Source organism: Mustela nivalis (assembly GCF_964662115.1).
Source record: "Mustela nivalis genome assembly, chromosome: 6".
NCBI classification, from domain to species: Eukaryota; Metazoa; Chordata; class Mammalia; order Carnivora; family Mustelidae; genus Mustela; species Mustela nivalis.
In genome coordinates this window covers 110,003,132-110,018,458 of record NC_139025.1, presented here as the reverse complement: position 1 = coordinate 110,018,458, position 15,327 = coordinate 110,003,132, and the positions used below count along the sequence as shown (strand labels likewise).

At 35.5% G+C, this 15,327-nt stretch overlaps 1 protein-coding gene across 3 annotated transcripts in view; it reads right to left on the bottom strand.

Moving 5' to 3' along the window:
* NEDD4 (NEDD4 E3 ubiquitin protein ligase) overlaps positions 1-15,327 on the bottom strand; it is a 125,376-nt gene that overhangs the window by 98,110 nt on the left and 11,939 nt on the right. The window contains exons 2-4 of one of the 3 annotated variants that reach the window (XM_082733829.1): positions 8,774-8,847; positions 871-949; positions 734-772 (exon numbers count right to left, since the gene is read on the bottom strand). In XM_082733829.1, coding sequence (XP_082589955.1) covers positions 734-772; positions 871-949; positions 8,774-8,847 — 192 coding nt within the window. The remainder of the gene's footprint in view (positions 1-733; positions 773-870; positions 950-8,773; positions 8,848-15,327) is intronic. The other 2 variants (XM_082733830.1, XM_082733831.1) reach the window with 2 other exon arrangements.

Below are 15,327 nucleotides of genomic sequence, written 5' to 3'. Positions count from 1 at the left end.
TTCGGGTGAACAGAGAAGTAAGTCACAGCTAAAGAGGACTGTGAGGTCAAGGCAGGACATTTAAAGGACAGAATGTACAAATGGGAATGATCCAGCAGAGAAGGGGAGATGACTGTTATGCCTCTCTATCGCTGCTGGGAGGGTGTTGATTCCAGCATCAGCAAGGACTCTGACAAACAAGTACAAGGAGGCACTGTCAACTTGAGGGCCCTCCTGAGGAGTCCGAAGTAACTGCTGATTTGGAGTTTGCTCTTATGCTATAGGGAGGAAGGCTGAGGGCGAACCAAGGCAGGAATGTGAATGAAGGATGTATAAGAAGAAATGCATCTATTCAGTGGTAGGCCCTCACCATCTCTCGTCCAGATCAGCCTGTTTAATAAATGACCAGGGAGACACAAATATTGTATGATCTTTAGGAGAAAACATCGAAATCTGCTAAATTGGAATAAGACTACCATATAATCTCTAAATCAGAATTAAAGTAGAGTAAGATAATTCCAGGTTTAAAATTGTCTTTTACCTCTTTGTTACCTTATATACATTTTTTTTTAAGATAAGTGATTCCAGGACTATGACATCAAGGGGATACCTAGATTTAACTCTTTTTAAATTTTTATAAGTCTAGAGAAATTCTAATAAGATACATTTTAGAATGTTATAAATGGTAACTCATCATTCTAACCTACTGAGAAAATTTTTTTTTCTGTTTTACTGAAGTTAAATACATACTTACTCTGAATAATATTTCTTCATTCCATTTTGGATTCAAAGTCTAAAAGACAATAAACATAGTATAACTAATTTTTTTATATTTTGTCATATAAAAATTTAAAAATATTTAAAAATGTTTTGAATACTGCTAAGTCTAACCTTTTTAATGGTTTTTGTTTGCACACTTGTAAAAACTCCATTCATTGGATCATATAACGTCACTCTCACATAAGGATCACTGTTAAAATAAAAAAATAATAATAATTGTTGCTTATTCCCAAACTCAGATTGCTCAAACTATAAAAATCACAGATTTTTCCTTGTTAGCAATTTCTATAATTATTTCCTATGCTTAAACAGAAGGGTTCCTTAAGCAGGAGTAAATAATTATAGTAATTTCTGCATCTTGTTAAAAAGCTAAAGTACCGTGTTAGTGAAAAAGACAAAGAATTGGAAAGAAAACCTTTTAATCTCATTTAATGATTTCCAACCTTTTTAGATTTTTAAAAATTTGTTCCTTTTTTATTACATTCTTTCTTCTTTTGGGTTAAGATGGTCAATTTAATGATTCTCAAGAATAGCTCTGCAAGATCTCAGGCTGTTCCAAGTTACCTCTTGGGTGTAAACTTTTTCTTTTTTCTTTTTTTTATTAAAATAAGACAAAGTGTTTTCAGTTGAAAATAATGTAACTCTTTCTACAAAGAGACATGGAAAAGAAAAATCTTGTGATATTTAAGTTTGCAAAGCAAAAGACTAGAGACACTTTACTTGTCCATGGTCAAATTTCTCCAATTCCTCTGAGGATCCTAAATACTCATGAGTCTCCTCCACCAGCTTCTCCTCCCATTTCTTCATACAACCTTACCTCTTACTTTAATTGGCAAAAATCAAAGCCATCAGACCGCTTTACATGCTGGCAAATCAGACCATAAATACATGCTGGTATTTACCACAACGCATCCTTATCCCTAACTTCATTGACTCAGGCAATGCGCTCCCTGGTTGAGGCCAGTTCCTCTTTGTGCATGTTCCTCCCACCTGCTCTGAAATCTTTTATCATCTGTTTTCACTTCTCCTTTCATATTGTCAGATTTCTTCTGACCTAGGTTTTTCTAATCATATAAACACATTTTTAAACCGCCCCCCACTCCTTAACTCCCTCTCCTTCCTCCAGCAGAGTGAGCTAGATTGTCTTTCTTCTAATTTCAAACTTTCCAGGAAAATAATCTGCAATAATATTAATAACAATAATGACTAATCCTTACATAGTAATTACTCTGTGCCAGGCACAGAGTAATATATAAACTGTTTCTGAACAGTTTATAAATATTAACTCTTGGAATCCTTATAACTACTTATGAGGTAGGCATGGTTACTGTCTTTATTTTTGTACAGAGAGATAGGTCAGCCAACTTATTGCAGATCATAAAGCATTAAGTGCGAGGACGAGGACTGACACTCAAGCACCTGGCTCCCAAGGCCATGTTCTCAGCCACACAGCCAACCAACCGCTCCCTTTCTTCATTCCCTCAACTCCCTCTGCTCTTGAAAGCCCTAGAATTTGGTTTCTATCTCTTTCCTTCCTACCTATTCCTCTGAAACTGCTCTCTAAAAGTCACCAATTTGCTAAAGCAATTAACACCTTCCAGACACTTATTTTGTTGGTCCTCTCTATTTTTGATACTGATTACTTCCTCTTTGAAACTAATCTCATTTGCTTTCACGACACACCCCCTTTCTGGTTGTTCTCATATTATTCCAACTGTTCCCTCTCAGTCTCTCTCTTAGGCTCCTCCCCAGCAACTACCAGTTAAATAGTGACATTCCCCAAAGTATTGCCATTGGCTTTTTGTTCTCAAAGTTTTCCCTTTACAATCTCATCTATGGTTTTAAAAACTTTAAGAGCAACTTCTTATTATTCTGACTCATAACTAAAAGGTCTGAGAAGGGTTTTGTCCATTTTTTAATTAGCTATTTTATACATTATTTGGAGTTGTAAGAAGTCTTTATATATCATGAATTAAAGGCTTCTATCAAATACATGTTTTGAAAATATTATCTCCCAATCTGTGGCTTGCCTTTTGTTATCATTACCTGTGTCTTGCAAATAAAAGTTTTTAATCCTGATGAGTCCATTTCAACATTTTTCTTCCTTTACAGTTCATATTTTTTTAAGTCCCATTCAAGAAATCTTTGCATAACCCAGTAGAGCACAGATTTTTCTCCTACGTGTCCATGTAGAAGTTTTAGAATTTTAGCTCTTATTAATTTTCTATATGATGTGTGGTAAGGAACGAGATTAATTTTGTTCCATAGAGACAACCTGTTGTTCCAGTACCGATGACTATCCTTCTCTTGAATTACCTTAACACATTTTGGTGAAAAACAACCAGCCATGTATTTGTCTGTGTGTGTGTGTGTGTGTGTGCATGGTGCATGTGTTTCTATACTCTTTTCTTCTATTCCACTGAACAATACATCTATTCTTATGCTAATGCCACTGTTTCAGTAGCATAACTTCAATTTTGTTCTTCTTTTATGAAACTGCTTTGGCTTACTCCATGCCCTTTGACTTTCTATAAAAATAATGGAATCAGTTTATCAATTTCTCCAAAACCACATGCTGGGATTTTGACTGGGATTGTGCCAAATCTAATCAATTTGAAGAAAGATTAAAAAAAACTCTAAGACTCCCTGATATGAGGAAGTGGTGATGCAACATGGGGGCTTAAGTGGGTATGAGAAGAATAAATGAAAGAAGATGGGATTAGGAGGGAGACAAACCATAAGTGACTCTTAATCTCACAAAACAAACTGAGGGTTGCTGGGGGGAGGGGGTTTGGGAGAAGGGGGTGGTATTATGGACATTGGGGAGGGTATGTGTTTTGGTTGGTGAGTGCTGTGAAGTGTGTAAACCTGGTGATTCACAGACATGTACCCCTGGGGATAAAAATATATGTTTATGAAAAATAAAAAATAAAAAATTATATTAAAAAAAAAAAAACTCTAAGAAAAGTGAATCTTCCAATTCATGAACACAAGCATATTTATCCATTGATTTAAAGCTTTGATTTCCCTCAGCAATGTTTTAGAGTTTTCATGCAAATCTTTTGTTAAATATATTTTTAGGGTTTTTGTCCTTGTTGTTTTGTTTTGTTTTTGTTGTTTTAGTAGAATCCATGCCCAGTGTGGAGCCCAACGTGGAGCTTGAACTCACAACCCTTAGATTAAGACCTGAGCTGAGATCAAGAGATGGATCCTTAACCAACTGAGCCACCCCGGTGTCCCACTGAGTTTTGTTTTTATGCTATTTTAAATGGATATTTTTTAAAAAATTATTTTCCAATTGGTCATTGATAGTATATAAAAATATAATCAGTTTTGGTACATTGAGTTCGTATCCTGTGGTCTTATACCTTATTAGGTCTAGATTTTTTGTAGACTCTTTAGGGCTTTCCATGTACTTGATCATGTCAACAGCAAATAAAGACAGTTTTCTTTCCTTTCAGTATGAATTACTTTAATTTCTTCTCCTTTGCCACATTATACAGCTAGGACATCCAATCAGTGTTGAATTGACTATAAGAGTACAAAACCTTGTCTTATTCCTGAATTTAAGTAGAAAGCATTCAGACTGCCACCACTGAGAATGATGTTAGCTATTGGTTTTTTCACAATAACCTTAATCAGGTTTAGAACATTCCCATCTGTCCCTAGTCTATTAGGAGTTTCTATCATGAATGTGTGCTGAATTCTGTCAGATGGTTTTTTTGCTTCCACTGAAATGATCATGATTTTTTCATTTATTCTATTAATATGATGAATTGCATTCTATTAATATGATGAACTTGATTACTCTTTGGATGTTAAATCAATCTTACATTTTACTCTTAGCTTGCTGAGATTTTTTTTTTTTTAACATGAACAGGTGTTGGATTTTGTCAAATGTACTTTCTGTATCTATTGAAGTAATACTATGGTCTTTTTTTCTTACTGTATTAATACGATGAATTACATCAATAGATTTTATTTATTTATTTATTTGAAAGAGAGGGCATGAGTGGGGGTGGGGGTGAAGGAAGAGGAAGAAACAGGCTCCCGACTGAGCAAGGAGCCCAATGTGGGGCTCAATCCCAGGACCCTGAGATCCTGACCTGAGCCAGATGCTTAACCAAATAAGTCACCCAGGTGCCCCTGATTTATTTATTTTTTTTAAACCAGAACATTTATTATTGTGTGACTAACTGTTGAAATCCTTAGGATAACTGGAGGCCCCGGCAGAAATTACTTGTTGTTCTTCATGGAATCTGTCTGTGGTATACAATTTCTGGGTGCCTCATTCAACGGGTCCCAGTGGTATTTCGTCTCTTAGCCTTGGCTAGTTATACTTTCTCTTCTGCTTGACAGGATAGCCACATTTGCCAAAGGTTGACTCTGAAGGTAGCAGGCCTTAGAGCTCCAGTGGCGGCATATCAAGTACATCTTACCGTGATGCTTTCTAAATGATGACATTTCCTTTGTCATCCTGTTTCTGTTGCTGAGACCAAAGAGGCTGGAAGAGAAGGCACTTCCACTATATCCTACCCTGATAGATTCTTTTTTAAAATGTTGCATAAACCTTACATTCCTAGAAAAATGCCCACCTTGTCATATATTGTTATATATTATTCAGTACAGTGCTATTCAAACTTTCTATTTCTTCTGTGGTTAATTTTGGTAATTTCTCTCTTTCAAGGATTTTGTCTACTTCATCTAAGTTGTGTACAATTCCTTATAGGTATGAGGTTGTGCACAGGGTTCCCTTTTTGTTTTTTCTGTTCCATAGGATCTCTAGCAATGCTTCTGTTTTCATTCCTATTATGGTAATTTGTGCCTTTTCTCTTTTGTTCTTGATCAGTCTAGCTAGAAGTTTAAAATTTTTATTGACCCCTTCAAAAAAAGCTTTTGACTGCAATGATTACTTTCTATCATTATGCACTTTCTACTTCACTAATTTCTGCTGTTACCTTTATTATTTTCCTCCTTCTACTTACTTTGGACTTAATATGCTCTTTCTCAAATTTTTTAAGATCAGAACTCAAATCATTCATTAGATTTTTATCCTTTTTTAAGTTAGGCACTTTAAAACTATATATGTTCCTCTAAATATTACTCGAGCTGCATCCCCCAAATTTTGATATTGCTGTATTTTCATTTTCATTCTGTTCAAAATGTTTCCTAATTTCTCTGGTTTTTTTCTTTGACCCATAGATTATTTAGAAGAATACTGTTTTACTTCCAAATATTTGGGGGTTTTCTAAATATCATAACATTATTTACCTATAATTTAATTCCACTGTTATCAGAGAACATTTCCTCTATGTAATCTCAATGTTTTCAAAATTCCTGAGACTTGTTCTAAAATGGTGTGTGTTGGTAAATGTACCATATGCATTTGAAAATAATGTGGATTTTGCAGTTTTTTGATTTATTGTTTTATGGCCCAATATTATGGCTGACTGACTCTAGGACAGCTCCTACTATCCCCACCTCCTAATGTTTATGCCCTTTGAGTTATCCTCCTCTTAAATGTGGGAAAGACCTATGTATTCTAACCAAAACATTATGTCAAAAGTGACAAAATGTATGTTGATTATATTATGTAAGACTGTAACCCATCTATGCTTAGAGATGCCCTCCTTTGCTAGCTTTGAAAAAGCTAGTTGTTAGCTTGCAAGCTGCCATATGAAGGTCATACATATGACCTTCCTAAGTTATGAAGTTCCTAAGTAAGGAACTTATGGTGGTCTCTGGCTGATAGCCAGCAAAAATGAAGCCCTCAATCTGGCAGCTGAAAGGAACTGAATGCTATCAATAACTACATGAGTTTGAAAGTGGATTCTTCCCCAAAGAAGCCTCAGATGAGGCCATACCCCTAGCCAATACTTTGACTGCAGTTATTTGAGACCCTGAACCAGACAACAAAGCTAAACCATGCAAGGGCTTTGACCCACAGAAACTGAAATAAGTTTTTGATCTTTTAAGCTAATTTTACGGTAATCAGTCTTGCAGAAATAGAGAAATAATACATTTATGGGCCATGCTGGTGAATGTACAACATCCACTTGAAAAGAGTGTATACGTGCAATTGTTAGAAACAGTGTTCCTTATGTTGAAGTTGTTCATAATATTGTCCAAATTTGTGCTTTTGTTGATTTTCTAATCTAGTTGTTTCATCTATTGCTGAGAGAGGTGTTGATGTCCCCACTATGATTGTGAAATTTTTTAATTTATCCTTTTAATTCTGTCCAGTGTTATTTCATATATTTTCCAGCTCTATTCATAGGTCCATTCTTGTGACTGTTTTATAATTTATTTGTGATTTATGATTGTTATGGCCTCCTGGTTACTCTTTTGTTGTTATACCATGTCTGCAAATACTTTCTGGTGTTGAAATATATTTTATCAGATATTAATAAATCCAATTCATCTTCTTATTCTTACTGTCTGCGTGGCATATTTCTTTGGGTCCATTTTATTTCTCCTTAACTGTGTCTCTTTTAAATGTATCTTTTATAAACAACATGTAATTGGGTCTTGCTTTTCAATCTATTCTAACAACCTCTGCCTCATATTTACCTTTGTCCATAAATGTTTAATACTATTATTGGTACAATTAGATTTAGGTCTACCAATCTATAGATTTGGTTTTCTATTCTTCTCCTTCTTCTTTTATTCTTTTTCTCTTCTTCTTCTTCTTCCCCCCTCCCTTTGTTTTTGGATCATTTAGATCATTTATTCTTCCATTCCTAGGCTTTTATTTAATTATTTCACTTTTTTGGGAATTTCATCTAAAAATGTCTGTTGGCTTTTTATCAATAATTCTTTACATTACTTTTAGTGGTTTACATAGATATTATAAGACACACCCTTAATTTTTTATTCTACTTACATTTAATATTGAACCACTCTACTAAACATTTACTCAGTTTAGTAAACAGGTCCATAGCTGTGTTGAGGACCTGGAGCTAGTGTATTAAATTAAGAATATGCAGATTAGGATCTACTGAGCGAAGAGGAATAAACCACCCACATGGGGTTAGACAGGAAGCTCCCTCAGCATCTGAGCTCCCACTCTGGGGAAGTGAAAGCCCAGGGTCATTTTGATTGAAGGTGCTTTTAATAGACTCACATAAAGGAGGTGAAGCACAAGGTTTGTTACTTATAGATCTCAGAAATGGGAGGAACTGGGGAAGAGAAACAAGACAGAGATCTCCCCACCCTGAGATCAAGACCTGAGCCCAGATCAAGAGTTGGACACTTAAGTGACTGACCCACCCAGGTGTTCCATGTCTCTCATAAATAATTTCTACTGATCTAGTTTTTAGTTCAATTAAGTTTTCCTCTTTGTCTGAATTCTGCTGTTAATTCTACCTGACTTATAATTTCAAATATTATAATTTTCAGTTCTAGAATTTTCACTTTTTATAGTTTCTATCTCATTCTTGAGATTTCTAATCTTTAGTGGTATAATATCAGGTATAAACATGTATTTGAGCACCTTTTCTTTTTCTACTGAGAATGTGTTCCATTTTCCTATTCTTTATAGATCAAATAATTTTGGATTATATCCTGGACATTACAAGTTGTAGAGACTGTGGAGTCTGCAATTTTTCTCTGATGATTATTGGTTTTATTTTATCATCCAATTAATTATCTTCTCTAGATAAGAACCACAACCATGTTTCTTAGACAGCAACTGTTATCTCTATTCAGATCTTTTGTCTTTAGCCAAGTTGCTTTGAATCTGCTATCACATGTGTGATTCAGGGTCAGCAGACAAGCAGACACAGATTGGGAATCTACTCTCTTGGTCTATTCCTTCCAGAATCCCCACCATTGCCATGTGGTAACCCCCACCATTGCCACAGGAATTTATTGGAAACACCAGTTGGAAATATAATTATTCCATTTTGCACAATAATTTACCAATAATATTATTCAATTATTCATCTCATCAAAGTTCCAAAAAAAATTATCAATCAGTGCAGTTTGAAATTACAAGCCAACTTAACATACTTACCTAGCTCCCAAGATATCCTTTTTGGCAAGGCCTATTCCAGCTATAACTTTGACCCTCACAATTCGTGAATTTTCCTAAAACACAAAAATTTATATGTTATTTTCATATACTTTTAAACATATCTAAGACACATACCTTTAAATATGTACATATCAAATAAAATAAGCAGGATTTTTAAATTACTTGGAGGACTCTTTTTAAAAAATTAATTTCATTGGGACGCCTGGGTGGCTCAGTTGGTTAAGCAGCTGCCTTCGGCTCAGGTCATGATCCCAGCGTCCTGGGATTGAGTCCCACATCGGGCTCCTTGCTCCGCAGGGAGCCTGCTTCTCCCTCTGACTCTGCCTTCCACTCTGTCTGCCTGTGCTCACTTTCGCTCGCGCTCTCTGACAAATAAATAAAATCTTAAAAAAAAAAAAAACTTTTAAAAATTAATTTCATTAAGATATCACCAAGACAGCATGGTACTGGCATAAAAACAGACACACAGACCAGTGGAACAGAGTAGAGAGCCCAGATATGGACCCTCAACTCTATGGGCAAATAATCTTCGACAAAGCAGGAAAAAATATAAAGTGGAAAAAAGACAGTCTCTTCAATAAATGGTGCTGGGAAAACTGGGCAGCTATATGTAGAAGAATGAAACTCGACCATTCTCTTACACTGTACACAAAGATAAACTCAAAATGGATAAAAGACCTCAACGTGAGACAGGAATCCATCAGAATACTAGAGGAGAACATAGGCAGTAATCTCTTCGGTATCAGCCACAGCAACTTCTTTCAAGATATGTCTCCAAAGGCAAAGGAAACAAAAGCCAAAATAAACTTTTGGGACTTCATCAAAATCAAAAGCTTCTGCACAGCAAAGGAAACAGTCAGAAAAACTAAGAGGCAACCCACGGAATGGGAGAAGATATTTGCAAATGACAGTACAGACAAAAGGTTGATATCCAGGATCTATAATGAACTCCTCAAACTCAACACACACAAAACAGACAAGCATATCAAAAAATGGGCAGAAGATATGAACAGAGACTTCTCCAATGAAGACATACAAATAGCTATCAGACACATGAAAAAACGTTCATCATCACTAGCCATCAGGGAGATTCAAATTAAAACCATATTGAGATATCACCTTAAACCAGTTAGAATGGCCAAAATTAACAAGAGAAAAAACAACATGTGTTGGAGGGTATATGGAGAAAGGGGAACCCTCTTACACTCTTGGTGGGAATGCAAGTTGGTGCAGCCTCTTTGGAGAACAGTGTGGAGATTCCTCAAGAAATTAAAAATAGAACTTCCCTATGACCCTGCAATTGCACTACTGGGTATTTACCCCAAAGATACAGACGTAGTGAAAAGAAGGGCCATCTGTACCCCAATGTTTATAGCAGCAATGGCCATGGTCGCCAAACTGTGGAAAGAACCAAGATGCCCTTCAACGGACGAATGGATAAGGAAGATGTGGTCCATATACACTATGGAGTATTATGCCTCCATCAGAAAGGATGAATACCCAACTTTTGTAGCAACATGGACGGGACTGGAAGAGATTATGCTGAGTGAAATCAGTCAAGCAAAGAGTCAAATATCATATGGTTTCACTTATTTGTGGAGCATAACAAATAGCATGGAGGACATGGGGAGTTAGAGAGGAGAAGGGAGTTGGGGGAAGTTGGAAGGGGAGGTAAACCATGAGAGACTATGGACTCTAAAAAACAATCTAAGGGGTTTGAATTGGCAGGTGAGTGGGAGGTTGGGGTACCAGGTGGTGGGTATTATAGAGGGCACGGATTGCATGGAGCACTGGGTGTAGTGAAAAAATAATGAATACTGTTGTGCCGAAAATAAATAAAAAATAAATTTTAAAAAAGATATAGAAGAGAAAATAAAAACTATATTGTTATTTCTAGTTAACTTGCTTATCTACAAAGAAAAGCCAAAAACACTAGAGTTAAATACAGTGTAAATATTACACTAAGAATTTATCATTGCTTCCAAGAAAATCTACAGCCAAATTCTTAGCACTAATATTTTCATTGTTGCTATGTACACAATAACACAAAATCAAGAGCTTATAATCATTTCTAATAACTATTTAGAAAGCTATTTTTTTAAGATTTAAATTAAATTCCAGTTAGTAAACATATAGTATAATATTAGCTTCAGGTATACGACTTAGTGATTCAGCTCTCACATAAAACAACCAGTGTTCACCACAAGTGCACTTCTTAATCCCCATCGCCTATTTAACCCATGCCCCTGCCCACCTCCTCTCTGGTAACCATCAATTTGTTCAGTTTCTTGGTTTGCCTCTCTCTCTTGTTTTCCCCCATGCTCATTATTTTAAACATCCCATTCAGTAGATTATACATTAAATAAAACCATAGTATATTGATACTGTAACAAATCAAGTATTAAATTTCCTGGGTATCATACTATTGTAAGGTTTTATATAAGGATGTTCTTTGAGATACATATTGAAATATTTAGGGATACAGTGTGATAAAGTACAATTTACTCTTTAATGTTTCAGGAAATAAAAAATTGAATGTGTGTATGTGTGGGTGTATGTAAATAAAGGGAATAAGTAAACTGTTAGCAATTTGTGGACCTAGCGGGAGGTATACAGGTATTCATTATAATACCATTTTAATTGTCCTGTAGATTTTAAATTGTTCAAAATTAAAAGGTAAGAAAATATTATAAAACAGAATGCATATTTTAAAAAATCCTCAACTAAGCAAAACTATCAGACACAAAGAAACAGACTTAATGAGTAATGTAAAGAACTTTTATGGATAAAATGATAAAAACTTATTGAAGAACACAAAGAAGACTTAAATAAATGAAGAAATTCACTGTGTTCATGGATGGAAATATTCCATATTATTGTCGTTTTCTCCAAAGTAACCTATAAATACAATTCCAACTCCCCACACCCAGATTTTTGTCATGGGTTTTAACAAAAAATTGTAAAATTCATAGGGAAGAGTAAAAATGAGTACAGAAGTAAATAATAACATTCAATCACTATCTTATACTCTATACAAAAACCAATTCCAGCTATATTAAAAGTCTTATAAGCAAAAAAGAAAACTTTAAAAATTTCATAGAAAATTTTAGAATATTTCTGACAGTGAATTAGGAGAGGGTTTTAAAAAATACAAATTCTAATAGGAAAAGTAGTTAGATTTGACATTAAAATTATATACCCTTTGTATGAGAAGAGATGCCATGAACAAAATGAGAAGACAAGGAGGAAGTATCTAAAATGTATACCATTGACAAATTATGATTATCCAGAATATATTTTTTAAAATCCTAAAAATTAGTAAGTAAAATATAAACAACATAACATAAGAAATTACAGAGAATGGATAGTAAACACAGGAAAAGATTATCAATCTCACTAGTAATCAGGGAAAACTCTAATATGTTGTTAGTAGGAAGTATAAATTGAAGAATTGTTTTGAAGAGATCTTTGCAAAATCTACCAAAGTTCTAAATCAATAACCCAGAAATTCCACTTTTAGATCTATCCCCTAGATACACTCTCAATAATGTACTCAAGGACATAAGCATAACAGTATTCACAAGAGCATTAATAAGATCAACATATATGAGGGGCGCCTGGGTGGCTCAGTGGGTTAAGCCACTGCCTTCGGCTCAGGTCATGATCTCAGGGTCCTGGGATTGAGTCCCGCATCGGGCTCTCTGCTCAGCAGGGAGCCTGCTTCCCTTCCTCTCTCTCTGCCTGCCTCTCCATCTACTTGTGATTTCTCTCTGTCAAATAAATAAATAAAATCTTTAAAAAAAAAAAAAAGATCAACATATATGAAATAGATGTTGCCCGACAGATAGCAACCTAACAGATTCTATTATATAGTCATTCCATTGACAAGTAGTTAGTCATATTCCCTTGTGAGCAGAGGCCTGCAAAGGCGAAAATACACATATCATGGAAATATTTATTTCAGTCTTCTCCTACTTCTAAATGCTTACAACCACCCTCATTCCTGGAGGTTTCACTGAATAAATATGATCATGGAAATATTCTATTAACTCCAAATCTCAGATAGGTGACAAATTCAGATAATACTTACTAAAGATGTTAGATAAAATATAAGTTTCCTCTAGCCCCAAATAAAACTAAATACGTAGCTGATTTTGCAAAAATACGGCAGGGGAGGGTAATCCTCAGGTATCAGAATAAAGATAGAAGTAAAATTTAGAAAGGAAAATATGTGAACTGAAATTTCAGTTTTCCGCAGGGACTTATTCCCAAAAATTTGAAGAGATTTGCAGTCACCGTTTCTTCCTGGAAAAGTCCCACTGATTAAATAGGCCCATTAAAGTATTCTATTTGGCCTGAACAGCCAATTTCTCATCTCCCAGTTGACTGGGAAAAGCCTGTTCTTTATTACATAGGTATGGATCTCCAACACTGAATTCTGAAAATTAGAAGTCTTTTCTGTGATGACTTAATAAATAAAAATAAACTTTTTCAAGTGGTAAAGTGTAATCAAAAGCGCCATCAGCAAATAATGTTATTTGATAATCCCAACTTTCGTAACACAGACAAGCGTTTATAATTTATATTTAAACTTAATTGAGTAAAGAGACTACCACACCCCTCCTAAGAAGTTACTCCATATTAGTGGAACCTCTACAGAAACTATCCCCCAGAAGTCTCCTGGAGAAAAATGTTAACATGTGTTAATTTTAAAAACTCAGGGAGTGATAAATTACTCACAGCCAGAAACACATTTAGCTTTTAAATTTTCTCCTTGCATTTCTTACCACAGATATCAGAACTAGTTATTTGGGGTGTTGTGGTTAACTGATGTGAAGCTATATTAAGATTCTGTCATAAAACTAAGTAAGAAGCACTTTATTTTCATACTTTCATTCACTTAAGTGCATTTTATAAATTAATGCTAGAAAATTGCCAAACGAGCCTTTGTAATCATCACCATAAGCAGAAATCACAATATCTCACAGCATCTTTGAAACTAAAGAAGAACATAAATGCTGCAACAAGAGACTGAACTCTTCAGTATCTTTGAAAACACAGTATTCAAAGTACTGTTAATAGAGATGTGTTCATCAAGGATATTGGTCTGTAATTCTTCTTTTTGCTGGGGTCTTTCTGTGGTTTGGGGATCAAGGTAATACTGGCCTCCTCAGCATCAGGGAAATATGAATCAAAACCACAATGAGGTACCACCTCACACCAGTCAGAATGGCTAAAATTAACAAGTCAGGAAACAACAGATGCTGGTGAGGATGCAGAGAAAGGGGAGCCCTCCTATGCTGTTGGTGGGAATGCAAGCTGGCGCAGCCACTCTGCAAAACAGTATGGAGGTTCTTAAAAAAGTTGAAAATAGAGCTACCCTACGACCCAACAATCGCACTACTGGGTATTTAGCCTGAAGATACAAATGTAGTGACCCGAAGGGGCATGTGCACCCCAATGTTCATAGCAGCAACACCCACAATAGCCAAACTGTGGAAAGAGCCCAGATGTCCATCAACAGATGAATGGATAAAGAAGATGTGGTGTATATATACAATGGAATACTATGCAGCCATCAAAAGAAATGAAATCTTGCCTTTTGCAATGACATGGATGGAACTAGACAATTATCAGATGATCTCCCTGATATGAGGAAGTTGAAAGGCAGAGTGGGGGGGTCTGGGGAATAGGGAAGGAAAAAATCAAACAAGATGGGACCGGGAGGGAGACAAACCTTAAGACTCTTAATCTCACAAAACAAACTGAGGGTTGCTGGGGGGAGGTGGGGTGTGGAGAGGGTGGTTGGGTTATGGACATTGGGGAGGGTATGTGATATGGTGAGTGCTGTGAAGTATGTAAGCCTGATGATTCACAGACCTGTATCCCTGGGGCAAATAATACATTATATGTTAATAAAAATAATTAATTTAAAAAATAGAGATGTGGACAGTGCTCAAATGAGGAAAAAAGAAATGAAAATTAAACATCTTCTCCTTATTCAAAACAGGAACATTATCCCTGAATAGATCACAGCTCTTCTTTAAAGTTTGAGACTTCCCCTTCTACTCCTAAGAAATCTTTCTTGATCTATGAAAGTGATACAGCAAAGTTACAAATCCTAGCCAAAAATATGTGGTTTTTCTCAACGACAGTGCAAAACAAAATGACAATGCATTATCAATGTAGAAAGCTATAGGAATTAAAAATGGCTTTCCAGGCCCGAGATATCTCCACAATTCATGAAAACAGCTAATCTCCAGGAATAGGAAAAGTAGAGCTTTAAGTCTTTCCATCTCTCACATGTCTTAGAAGAATTTTTGTTCCTCTCTTCATCCTTCTTCCAGCCTTCTGTTGCCTCCCTCCCATACCTAACTCCCTTCTCACATATCCAGTCAGTCTACTTTTTAAAAAAATTACCCTGTGTCTACTTACCTCTGAGATTTTACACAAGTTGGACTCCCTCTGCCTGGGATAGTCTTCTCCATCCCCTACCTCTTCATTCTTAAAACCCTGTATCATCTGAGCAACCA